Source organism: Carassius gibelio, chromosome B17 (genome assembly GCF_023724105.1).
Source record: "Carassius gibelio isolate Cgi1373 ecotype wild population from Czech Republic chromosome B17, carGib1.2-hapl.c, whole genome shotgun sequence".
Lineage (NCBI taxonomy): Eukaryota > Metazoa > Chordata > Actinopteri > Cypriniformes > Cyprinidae > Carassius > Carassius gibelio.
In genome coordinates, this window is record NC_068412.1 from 16,225,412 (window position 1) to 16,239,564 (window position 14,153).

The following is a 14,153-nucleotide window of genomic DNA, read 5'->3' on the forward strand; positions in this document are numbered from 1 at the left end:
GATAAGGTCTCGTTAAATTCTCTGTTCCTGTTATCATACAGGACTGTCGCTTGTGGCTCTGACATGTCATGCTTGACTCCGCTCAACTTAAGACCCAGGCTGACAGAGATTCCTGGACAAACGGTTATTTATTCCTGCTTGCTCTCGCTGGGGAGGATGGAGGAGAGCGGAGGTATTATTAGCAACGTTCATCCACAATATCGATCCTGAAGCTTAGGTCCTACAGCTGAAGACGAGCAAAAAAAGACTTTAGATCTACATCAAGACAGGCATCTTGAAAAACTCAAGCTGAACAAATTCATTACTCATTACAATTATTAAACCACTTTTCCACTGAGAAATGAAGGTAGCGTTTACGCTGCAACACTACTATCCCTGAATAATTATGTTTTTAAACAGGTTTCCACAAAAAAGGAAGTTGTGGCCTTATGTTAAGAGAGTTTGACTCCTAATCTTTCATCTGAATGTGCATAGCCTGACAAATAAAATGGATTTCCTAAGAATTTGGGCAGATACAACTGATGCAGACATAATAGTCTTCACTTTGACATGGTTAAAAGCATCTGTCACAAATAATATGATTAACATCAATGCTAATAATGTCTTCAGATCTGATTGTGCAACAAAAGGAGGGGGAGTTGCAATATATGTGAAGTCTAATCTGAATAGTTCCTGCATTCAGTCATTTATCAAAGTAAATGGCTTGGAATTGCTGGTGCTTAGACTACATTTGGTTTCTGGCTCTGACATTATTGTGGCTAGTTGTTAGCGCCCGCCTTCATCTTCTTCAATTGAAGTATGAACTTTACTTGCAGAATTTCTTCATGATTGGACAAAATATGAATTGATTTTACTTGCCGATTTGAATTGGGACTGGTTATCGTCATGTTACGATTAATTTAAGGAGGTTTGTTACTCTCTGTGTTTGGTACAGCTGGTCAATTCAACAACTCGGCTGAATCAAAAGTATGTGAGCAAATCAACTTTATTGGACTTCATTTTAACTAACGCTCCTCACAGGTATTGATATAGTGATATATAGTGATCACTGTGCAGTTGTCTGCGTGAGAAACTGTAATATTCCTAGATCTTCAATGTGGTTTATTTATAATAGATTTTTAAAGCATTTTAATGAACAAGCTTTTTTATGTGATATTTATCTCAGTGATTTGGGTGTTTATTGACATGGTTAACCATGTATACAAGTTGTTAATTTAGCTGGTACTATTTCAGATTAACATTTTTATCCATCTGTGTTAAACACACTCCAGTTAAACGATTTAGAATAAGTTGTAAAGATAATCCTTGGTTCAATGATACTGTTTCTACTTTTATAAAACAGAGTGATCTTGCACTTCATATTCATTAAATTTTATTCCCATTACTACTGCACAAGTTCATAAAGCACTAGAGAATTTAGATACTAAAAACTCACCAGGAATTGATAAAGATTTAGCCTTTCTACGATTGGCAGCTGATCTTGTAGCAGAACCTATAGCCACTATATTTAATTTAAGTCTCATCTCCAACGAAATTCCAAAAATTTGGAAATCAGCAATGGTTATAAAATTTTTAAAAGTGGGAGATTCTGCTGACCCAAATAACTATCGCCCTATTTCTAAATTGTCAGTCTTAGCAAAAGTCTTATTTCAAAACATATTTTGTCAGCCAATAATATTCTTAAGGATAATCCGTCAGGATTCAGAATGGGACATAGCACCATTACTGCAACTACATTAGTCTGACATTAATATTATAACTTCTCTAGATAGTAAAAAGTCTTGTGCCGCTTTTTTTATTGATCTGTCTAAAGCTTTTGATTCAGTTGATCACAAATTTATGTTACAGAGACTTATAGCTCTCAGGTATAGGTTTTAGAATGCACTATATGTGTGTCTGTTGAAAATTACAATACACCTTTTCTTCATATAAATACTGGAGTTCCTCAAGGATCTGTTTTAGCCCCTTTGTTATTTTCTATTTATATTAATGATTTAGGTCATGGAATAGAATAGCTCAAATAAATTTGAATGTGGATTATAAAATTATTTATACGGCAAAATCCTTTAACAAAACAAGCTCTACAGCAACTGAAGCACTCATTGTTGCAGTTAAAATTGGTTTTAAACTCAAATAAGACAAAGTATATGATATGTATTCACGGTCACACTACGGTAATAGATTTGACAATTACAACCTTGAATGGTTCACCTATAGAAAGAGTTAGTTCTTTTAAATATCTAGGTATTTGGATGGAAAGATTAGCTTTTCATATTCATATTGATAAGTTGTTAAAAAAGCTTAGACCAAAACTAGGCTTCTTGGTATTTTGTATGAATCTTTAGGTTGGATATCTTTACATCAAAGGAGTATGTTACATATGTACTTATTTATCGTAAAGGCTCTATTAGGTAAATTACCATCTTATATTTCTAATTTGTTAATATTACATATAAATAGTCGTTGCACTAGATCAGGTTCATTGATTCGGTTAATAGTTCCAAGGGTAAAGGTAAATGAATTGCTAAATTTAATTACAGTTTTTCTCAGTCGCTTTGGTACATTTCTCTAATCATTCTTGAGATTTGCAAAACAGTAAGTGCATTTCTCAAAACAACTCGTACAAATATCAAAACACAATGGATGACCTGCAAAAGCCAGTCTCTTGCTCAAAATCCTTAGTTCATCTCTCAAAAATAAATATCTGTGTCAATGAACATGTCAGTGCCATCAGAATGACAAGTCCTTGTGTCATAGTTTACGGATAAGACAGTCAAATTGCTTAGTCATGTTGTCAATTTAATAGTGGAGGGATGTTCTGATGTAAACTACTGTATTGAACAGAATGCCATATGCTTATGTATGCCATATATCCATTTCAAAACTACACATTTACACATTACTGTTTGTGGGATGTTGATTGAAAGAGACTGGATAGAATTCCCAGTTACACTTTTACTAGTGGTCTGACCAAAAAAATAAAAAAATAAAAAATACTTTTACAATGCCATTGTGATATAGAAAAGGAAATATGGGAACAAAGATGAAAATAATTCCATTTTCAGAATTTGTAACTCTTGTGTTGTCCTTTGTCTATACAGTATAAGGTTTCCTACTGAAGATTCATGAGATGAACCTTTGAGCTATTTCAGAGAAATGGTTTATCATTGGTTTATCATCTACATTCTCTTCATTAGTAAAGATTCACTAGCACAATTCATGCCAAATTGACAAAACATCTAATAATAGTGTGTAAAAATACAAATAAAAAGTGTGCTTGGCAGTTTATGACAACTAGATTAACCATTTTGCATTTAATGACTTATACTATGAACTAAAGACTAGATGTTTTGGTGGGTAAGACTATTGCACAGAAAACTGTATAATACATTTTGAGCAACATGACATTAGCAACTGATAATGTAGGAAACCGCAGATAAATGTGCGTAATCAATTGCATGAATGTACAATAGCAATCGCAACTTGTTCAAAAGAATGAGAAACTGGTTTTATGATGTGTATTAATGACTAGATGATGTGGAGGTTGTACAAGTAGTTTTGAAAATTTCATTTCTGTTTTGAAAAATGCACCAAAGTGACTGAGAAAAACTGTAATCTTGACACACTTCCAACATTGAGTATTTTTTAAGGTCTTTTGTATACTGTTTTAACGGAACCGTAACAAAATTGCTTTTCTTGATCTGATTTTATTATTGAATTGTGATTGTGTAATCCGTTGTACTGTCTCTGTGATTCTTTTTTTATGAAACTTTATGTGCTGCCATTTTGACCAGGTCTCAGTGGAAGTAGAGACAGCAATATCTCAATATGATTTCCTGGTTAAATAAGGGAATGATAATAATAACCCTAAGGTTATGGGTTCAAGTCTCGGCCCGGCAATACCATGACAGAGGTGCCCTTGAGCAAGGAACGAACCCACAACTGCTCTCCGGCGCCGCAGCATAAATGACTGCCCACTGCTCTGGGTGTGTTCAGTGCTGTGTGTGTACACTTTGGATGGGTTAAATGCAGAGCACGAATTCTGAGTATGGGTCACCATCCTTGGCTGTATGCCACATCACTTCACTTCAAACACTCCAGATAGTCCTGCCCCCAAACACATGTCATTGGTTAAGCCGCTGTTGCTGTTCCATGCTGCTCAGGTTGTTCATACAGAGCAAGTGTTTATACTTTTCATTGTTTGATACACTGTACATCTACATTGCATTTTAAACTGGGAGAGGAAAGTATTTTAACACTGAAAAATAGACACTTAAGCTTTAACAAGGGCAAATAGTATCAACACACTGGGGAGAAAAAAAAAACACAGAGTGAGAGTGAAATAAAGGGCAACAGGCTTCACCTCATTAGCCATTTCTGTTCTTTTTTCATAATTGATCTCATCCCTTCAACACTTGTTCCCACTCACAAGCCATTTTATTAAACCCAGTCATGGCATTCCCCTATAATGAAGAAAAGCATGCTTCAAAATAGCTTCATGAAGAGACTAAAGACAAAGCGAGGAGACAGACATCCATCTATTTATCCACACGTCCCAGTTCAAAATTAGAGAACAGGGACATAAGCTGATATAAGCTGAGGGCTTCTGAAATGTTCACAGTAAATCTGCCATAATGTCTGATTTTGCTTGCGTTTTGACTCTGGATAGCTGGATAGTCTTGCTGGCCCTTTCTTTTCAAACAGATTGACTTCGCTGTATTTATGGCGCCCATAGATCACATCTAAGTTCATCACCAGTTAAATGACCCTCACCAACGACCCTTTGCTGACGTACAATGAAATAAAAACTTGTGTGATTTATGTTAAGTGTTCCCACAACAAGAACAACCAATCAGCATATATCAAGGGAACCAGTGAAAGATTGTGAGCTGGTGAATCGGCCAGCTGTAATGGCCTGTTATCAGTGTGTCTACTGTGCTATGTGCTGCTATATGCTGCGATAATTCTCACAAAAAATATCCAGATCAAATGTCATACCTAAATAAAAGAAATAAGACAGTATATTTTCACAATTAAAAACCTACTTTTAGGACCTTTCAAAGACAGTATCTATACAGATACCATTCAAAAATCTAATTTTCATTTTCTCTCATTTTATTGTAAAAAAAAAAAAAAAAACTATTTTGCTACACAAATAACAAACAGTGTATTATAATGAAATACTGGTTTATGACAAATATGAAACATCCTTATTTGTTCTTCACAAAACATCCTCAGGTGTGGGAAATAATTGATTTTGCACTGTTTAAACATCATAGTAATTTGTATTTGTTCTATTGTCACATTGTAATAATGTAGGTATAAAAATGATGCATTCATGAAGGCCTGATAGGACGAATGGTCAGCTGCCCCCAACTTTCTCACACTGGCCATGGGGACATTCTTGATGTTGAGACATTGAGTTGTACCGCATCATTAGATTTGATTTGTGAACTCTTGTTTGAGCCAATATTGCGAGTGCTGTGTCTAAGAGACCTTAGAGTCGCTTCTGTCTCACTGGAGTGTCTGGGGTATATTGGCAGCTTTCTGAAACAATCAATGGAACCGGTTCCAAGTAGAATTCAGTCTAGAGCTCTGGCTCAGAGACTGACGCCTCTTTGTGTGTCAAAAGGGGTCGGATTACTCATAGCCTCTCTGTTCCAGGATTCATCTTGACTTTTTGCAGCCTGTCTATCTAACTGTGTGGGGAACAGTGTTGTGCCTGAACGCGTTCATTGAACGATAGTTCATGAACTCGTTCATATTTTGGGCGAACGTGAACTGAACGTGCTGTATTACCGCCTGATGAACGTTACTGTCAACTCGTTCATTCTGGTGTCTGTGAACGGCACGCTCTTTCAGGTTAACTTCGTTCAATAGGGTGCCAGATTTCTAAAGAGCCTTCCAGACGAAAACCCGGCTAAAACACACCGTAAACGGGTCTTAATATGTAGCGGATAATACACCCAATCTTGCAACACCAGCCACCAGTGTCACACCGCCGTCCGCCGCATGCGTGACGCGTCATCAAAAAAAAAAAAAAGCATGCAGGCGACAGCAGCATGTAGCAAGAAGGCGTATCATCATTTAAAATAATTTTATGATGTTTATGACAAGGTCGGTGAGAATGGGAGACAAAGCATTAAAGCAACAATGGGGAAGTGCTGTCCCCTCAATGCTAATGTAAACCCTGGTTGGATAAGGATTCAAAATTGGATATGAAGATGAAATCTGACGCATAGCTTCATTGTTAAAACTGATAAAATAATTGCTGTCTGTGATTCTATATGGGCTGTGGCAATCATTTTGAAAAATAATAGCTTGCAGCAACATATGGAAAAAAAGAACTATGAACTAGTTCATTTTTGGAACTTAGTTCAAAATTGTGTAGGTTGAACTATGAACTGAACTAGTTCATTTTAAAATTTGTGAATTGAACTTCTACTAGATCATGTAGAAAGTGAACTTTCCCAACACTGGTGGGGAAAGCCTCTCTCTCCCTCATGAATCCCTGCATTTGTTGTCATTTTATGTGTAATATGAGCCTGAAGTGATGGATAGAGAGACAGCCTGTCTCCTCCTACAGCATGCGCTTTTCTCCATCTTTCTGAACAGTGAGCTCACCTCAAAACTGCAGTGCAATTCAGTTAAGGTCCTGTAATGCTTTAGACCCCAGAGACTCTGGCCAGATATTTTGGGGCCTTTAATTTAGTCCGTCCAAAGACAAAATTACCACACTTGAGCAATAGTTTAATGAGTTTTTGTTATCAGAGAATAAATAAATATTATGCAAATATTACTTTGATTATTATGCATAGCATTTAATATAGCCAATCAACTGTTGACTATTGATCATGTAAATAATCTACATTTGGTTGAATATGACACTGTAGTTCCTAAAAGTGTTGCAATTCCTGATGTTTCTTGACCTTAAATGGTCATATATGTTTGTTGGATTTTCATGACCTTTTTCACGGTTTAAAATGTAAGCCTGTTTTAGGACCATTACAATTTTGTACACTGTGACATGTACATGTTATCTGCATGTCTCTGTATGTCTATGCTACAGTGTGTCCAGACACTGCTTTTGAATATTTTATAACAATTATTCTCAGTGGTGATTGACATTACTGCAATACATTGATTTAATACAAAACAAAAAAAAGAACAAGTTAAAGATAGATTTAGATATAGATATAGTTGCAAACTGTGATGATTTAATTGTGAGAATGGAGCACACAACCAGCAGAAAAAGATAAATCTGTCCTGCAAATTACCCATGAATCCAGAAAGATGGATTAACAAGAGTAACGTGAAAGCAGCATGTTTTAAGATTTGCTGGAAAATACGTTTTTCTAGATGTAAAAAAAAAAATTATAACTGTCCCGAACATCTGGAAGTGTGTTTGCAAGTGTGGTCAGCTGGGTCCTACCTTAACAGCTGAAGTGACCCCATCCTCAGTGGTGCTCTGCCCGTTCTGAAAGAGAAGCAGAAAGAGATTCATGCATATATGTATAAAGTTAAACTTCTTGCTCTTTACTACTTTCCATTAATAATAAGTCATCAAAACTAGTTAATATGAAAACTAGCCACCAAACTTCATGAGGTGCCACGTGGGAATGGATTCATTAAACCGGTTCATTTTTATTCACCATCGAGTAACTCATTAATTTGATGCAGAATAATTGCAGAGGCTTAGCCTTCAAAATAGTGTACATAAACACAGTTCAGGCATGTTTACAGCTGGATCCTCTGGCTTATTATCGTGAGAACTGCCACAGCATGTGTGCATGCATGTACAGCTGTGGTGTCAAAATCATAAAAGCGTGTTATGCCTAGATGGCATAATCAACATCTTCCGGGGCATTTCAACAGGCTTTGCTCCCCATACACTCACATACACACGTTCTTTTCTGTGAATGTGCTTGAGCAACTGTTCTGCCAACAAGCTGGATCTTCAAATGTAATTCTACTGTATAACAGATTTCACTGCACGTTCAAAGACATTTACAATTATTCATTGTTTATACTTACTTTTACTAGGTTAGTATTTAATTAAGGTTTAATCATACTTCAAATTGCACACTTTAAACCCAGTGTAAAAGTCACAATCTTATAATAATACTGTTTTGATGGTCTTAAAAAGTCTGACATATACAACAAAAGTTATTTCGGTTCAAGATTTTTCAGAAACTAAACACATCAATCTGAAAGTAAAGACAAAGCGACTTTACAAAGTGCATTAATATTTAAAGAGGTATTGTTGGTTTTACTGTTGCAAACAACCGCATTGTTTGATCTGCACACATTTAGCCAAAACTTACTTTAATCAGAGGTTTAAGTGTGAAAAGCCTTACAGAACACAAAAAAATAAAATGTCTGCATTTAGGAACTGTATGTGATGATGGCCTGAGCAAACCACAACCACCCAGAATCAAAATATATGTAAAATACATGTAAATTCTATAAAAACATGTAGACAGAACTTCCTCATGCTATTTCCCCTTCCTTTTTCCATTAGAAAAACTCATTTATCAGAACTCAACACTAATTTCTTAACACACAATGAAGTGCTATCAGTCTCTTTCTCACAAACAATGAAACATGTGAAGACTAAGAGAGAATGTGTGTACCGTTTATTCATTTTCTGAATTTGTAGATTACCTGCACGACTGACTGATTTCTGCAGTTCAAACAGTGAATTCTCTCATGGCCCGGCAGAAAAACACAAGAATCACATCCTTCACAGGCTATCACTTTCAATTTCATTCAATACAGAACCTTGAGCCAGAAGAGAAGGAAATGAATGTGACTAAAATAAAAAGAATAGGAGGAAGGAAGAAAACACTTCTGGCTGCTCAGGGAAAAATGTAAAGCAGACAGAGATCAAGGATTCATTCATTACTGCTGACTTCAGATCGATACACTCAAGTGCTCTGGAAGTTGAAATTGCTCTGAAAATTCATCTTAGAAAAGCTCTGGTTTACAGTCAATGTCACTCTTGACGACAATAAGCAAAAGGTCTGGTATAAAAGTTTCCTTGGCAACTGGAAAGACCAGACATTGTCTCCAAAAAGTGACAAGTGAGACTTCTGGCCATTCACAAACACCATCTCCAACTGTGATGCACAACAAACAAACAAACAAACAAAAAGGGCATAAATTGCTATAACTGGAGACTCAATATATCATCAGGAGTCATGGGCATTAATTTTGTGTTTCCTCATTGCCTGTATACAGTAGTTTTTTTTTTAAATACAGGTAGCCATGGAATTGCATTTTGGCATATGGTTTTAGCTAAATAAATGAAGTAAGTTATATTAAATAAAACAATAATCTCAAAAAATCTACAACTTATCGAAATCATTTATAAGATTTTCTCATGAAAAACCGCTTTTAAAAAATGTTTTGCAAACAATGCCATAAGTCTGGAGCTAGACTATCTACCAAACAATGGAAAAAAAAATCATTATTTTTACGACACTAACAGCACTGAACTCCCACTTTAAAATATAAGCTGAATTACATAAGAATTGATATGCAGTTACATAAATCACTAACAGACTGTGTCAAAGTGAGCTGTGAACATCATCTATCTGTAAAGAAAACTTATAAGGAAATATGAGTGGTGCTTAATTAACACTGCACTCGTTTAATGTCTACAACACTTTAATGAATCCAGGTTATTGAAATCTTTATACAAGATGTACAACATGATATATTGTGTTTTTTGTAGGTTCTCTAAGAGAAGGAAACAGATTTGTTAACCTAAATTTTGTGAAAGGTCAGATACATAATAATATCAAGTATAAAAATAAAACAAATTGATGGCATTAAAAAACAAAAACAGAAAGCCATAAAATAGCATGTGGAAATGTCTAAAGTATGTTTGCACTTTAAGGAGGTTAAAAGGACAAACAGCATAGAGACTTCAGCACAACTTCTGGCTTTCTAGAAAGACAAACTCAAACTATGGAAGAAAACACGTAATGAAGAAAACACACATACAAAGATCAAGAAGCTGGAATGTACATAAAATGCATGAACACACTAAAGCGAAAACACAACAGAACAGATTATGGCCACTGGTCACACGTGACCCTGAAACTCTTTTCCTGACAATGCAATGCAAATGAAAGCACAAAAAGAGTTGTCTGCAAAAAATGAACAACTTCTCTCTCATAATGTGACCCTGTTACAGAAATAGCATGCAAGTAATTGGGACCAAAATGTTTCTCAGAGAGGTGAGATGAAGAGTGTGTGTGTGTGTGTGTGTGTGTGTGTGTGTGTGTGTGTGTGTGTGTGTGTGTGTGTGTGTGTGTGTGTGTGTGTGTGTGAGAGAGAGAGAGAGAGAGAGAGAGAGTGAGTGAAAAGAGAAGTGAATGGAATTAAAAGCCTTGTATTTTGGACTTGGCCATTAATGAAACAAGTGCATGACAGGAGAAAATAGACAGGGTTGCTACAAAACAAAAGAAGCACAAATAATAAAACACATAGCAAAATACATAGATGTATCTTTTAAGAGGAAAGGGAAAGGACTGTTGAGGTAAAAAAGACAAATCAGAAAACGCAAACATGGACATTTTGTGTGACATGTTCATCTTCATAAAGCATGAACAAAACAAAATAAATTAAATAAAAACTCCCTTGGCAAGGCTACATCTGGTTTGTGATGACCACAATGTGTTTTGTGGTTTGAATAAATGGCTTTCAAAAGCATGAAACCATCAAATTTAAAGAGAACTTTAGAAATGCCAGTTTCCCAATTCAGAAAGTGTCATGTTAACGGCTCATGATGCTATTAATGGATTTCAATGTTTGATTGTAAAGACATTTTTCTTTTGACCTTGGTTTTGATAAACTATTCAGGTGCTGAATTGGGTCACCACTTGATGTCCAATGAAAATCTGATTCCTCAAGTAAAAAATAACTGAGAATTTAAGGTTTACAGTCATTTTTTTCTCTTTTAGTAAGTATTTGGCTTATCTTGGATATAGATTATTTTTTACATAACCACTAATGTAAAAAACTAAACAAATTGCAGGTACATACTTTCCGTATTTGCTCAAAAATGCTGGATTTTTTTGCATGATGTAATATTAGTCCAGTCAAACATCAACTCTGCAGCTCCCTTAGACTGAGAAAAACAGTCTAAGGGAAAAATATAGACTATAGGTGAAGAGAAGAAACTCTTTTTTTCAAGCCCTGAAGAAACCAATATCAAAAGACAGGCCTGTCCCTATGCGTGACTCACGTCTTCAGAATGCAACTGACTGACAGATAAAGTGGGAGTTGAGTTTCTAGATGCTTCTGAAGTCCCTGAATAGGTCAGACTGCTCCTTAGAGCGATAGGAGCATGCAACTAGGCCATTATGAAATCTCACCTTTAACCTACAGATCAGGTGATGCTGTTGAAGGGGATACACACCAATGATATCAGAAGAGAGAGTGGTACGGGGCAATGTAAAAGAAAGACAAATGAAAAGGAAATAAATATATAAAGGAAGGAAATACAGTGGTGGCCAAAATTATTTCACCAGCTGGTTTTAAGTTAGCTATTTCTATTTTATGCTGTACTGTGTCTGTAGGAAATGTCAGTTTACATTTCCAAACATTTGTTTTGCCATTAATTGTAATAATTTACAATTTTGCGTTAACCAAGTGCAGTTTTAAATAAGCGGAGCTCATATTTCCTTATCAGTTTTTTTTTTTTTTTTATATAGATAACTGATGTTCAAAGCTCACTTTGACAATGAAAAAAAAATGTGTTCTAATAATTTTGGCCACCACTGTATAAGAAAATTAAAGAATTAAAGTATGGATGAATGAATGAATGAAAATAAATACATTTCAATAAATAAAAAAAAAAACACTTTATGAGTCAGAAATGTCAGCTTGCTGATGATTCAGGCATTTGACATGCACACAAAAAACATTTGTGTCTATTTCAATGTCAAACCTGACAAGTGTGCAAGGCTACATAGTGAGCAGTTATACAAGCCTGAACGACTAGAAATGTGACACACCAAAGATGAAGGTCTGACAGAATATGTGAGCCCTGGTTAAAAGAAAGGAAACCGACAGCAGGAGAAAGATGAAGGGAAAGGAAGACAAAGAAATCACAGAAGAATGGAGTCATTAAAACTCTGCGATGAATTAAAGATAAATGTTTAATACTCTCAAAGAGTGAGACTCTGACTGGTGTTCACAGGTGGCAGGGATTTAAAAAGAGATGACAGGAAGAAATTCGGCTTTTAGTTCAGAGTTCCGGATCACATCATCTCCATATTCTCGGCCGTCATGCGCTGCTATGCCTTCTCACATTTCAAACCGCTGCACGAATCGACAGCTGAGACCGGAAACACAGTTTTAAAATCTGATATTCCCAAGGAACATATGCGGGAAGCATGTGGCAGTGTATGTATGGTATTTACAAAGGAAATGCAAGAGCAAGAAAGCAAGTGGGAGAAATCGGAATGAATTTGATTAATATTCTTTTCAAATATACTTTTAGAACTCATGAAGGAAACTGAAAGCCTCTAGAGCAGAGAACATCTGATCAGTGTACATGAATCCACCAAAACTAATGTCTGAATTCTGTTTTTATGGCTCCATCTCAGTTCAAAGCTCACAGCTTGGCTCGTAGGACACGGTTACACTGGCTCTTCTGAGTGAAACATAACCCCTCCCTGTGGAACAGACCGGGCCTCATACACTGTGATATACCGTCAACACACTTCCAGCAAATCTGGGAAGCTCCCGGGTTCACAGGATGGAGCGAGAACAGAACTGGTGACTCCTAGAGCACACAGAACGCCTGCCCTTTAATAGAAGAATACAGCCTCAAATGCTATCCTTTGTTCTCCAAAGGGTTAAAAGCCCTTGTTGAACAAGCTCCAGGTTCCATGTAACTACAGGCTTTTGAAATAATGATACGAATCATCTTTGTGCTGCATGTATGATTACAAACACAAATCACTGCTGAACCCAGAGAGCATGGCAGCCAAAAAAAAGCTAAACAGCAGGTGCTCTGAATAAAACCCAAAAAGAAATAACTCACATATAACAAAAGGCCTGGGAATTTTTTTAAGAGCAATAAGTGTTCAAATTGCCAACCAGTAACTATATGAGGAACTGCAATATAGCTTCTAAGTCTAAAACTGAACTGCAACAATGTGCATGAAAATGCACTTTATATGGCAGCACACAGACTGTGGCGACAGTTTTCCAGGCATCTTGTTTCATCAATTCCACATAATGTGTGATTAGAGGCCCTTTAAGCATTGGCAATATGTAAATACTGACAGTGAGCAAGAAGCAGAAATTAATTTGTTATACAATTCAGGTGGTTTGTACCTAGTTGTATCCTTTTCCTATAGTACCTACTTACTTGGCCTAGACTACATCAGGAAGCACTTTACAGTCTTGTGGTACTTGCTGAAATGCTGTTGTAAGATTCTAATCAGCACAGTTATTCTGCAAAATTTATGAATCTAGATTCATTTCTGCTCCGTTCTGCCTCGCTTTCTCATCTCCAGAAAGAATTTCACTCAAAGGACTGAGAAGAACAGAAAGTGTTTCTGGAGGGAACCTGCTGTCGCCTCATTGGTGAACCCATTAAAGGGGTGAGCGACCGGAAGGCAAGGGAGAAGGAAAGTTCATTTAAGCTTAAAATTGAACAGATTACAATGACGGGAACAAAAGACTATAAAACATGTCTCTTGCAGAGATTAGTCTGAGAGCAAGAAAATAAATTACATCATCTTTCTTCTATTCTCATTAATCATGGACCTCACAGGCCATATCGTCTCAGCTTGCGCTATAGTTATAAAGTTGACCTCCAGCCAAAGTTGCTGGAGCAAATTCCAGTGCCGTGCAATGCTAACGGCTGAAAGTTTACTGTAGTAAGACACTGAAATGAAGCATGAGTTTAGCTCTCAGAGCTGTTAGCACTGTGGTCTGTGCATGTGATCAAAAGATAAGATTCCTCAAACCAGCATGTCTGAAAATATCTTTGCAAATCAAAAGGAAATGTAAACCTTTTGAAGAAAAATAAACCCATCTCACTGTATTAATGCTAAATGTGACAGAAGTTTATCTTATACTTCAGATGCAGGTGAATTATTACAAACATGTGGCTGTTATTGAGATTG

The 14,153-nt window shown here is 36.2% G+C and overlaps 1 protein-coding gene across 3 annotated transcripts in view; it reads right to left on the reverse strand.

Annotated features, from left to right (window-relative positions):
• The window catches only part of rps6ka1 (ribosomal protein S6 kinase a, polypeptide 1), a 53,130-nt gene that overhangs the window by 37,186 nt on the left and 1,791 nt on the right, over positions 1-14,153 (reverse strand). For all 3 annotated transcript variants that reach the window (XM_052580315.1, XM_052580318.1, XM_052580316.1), the window contains one exon: positions 7,433-7,477. In XM_052580315.1, coding sequence (XP_052436275.1) covers positions 7,433-7,477 — 45 coding nt within the window. The remainder of the gene's footprint in view (positions 1-7,432; positions 7,478-14,153) is intronic.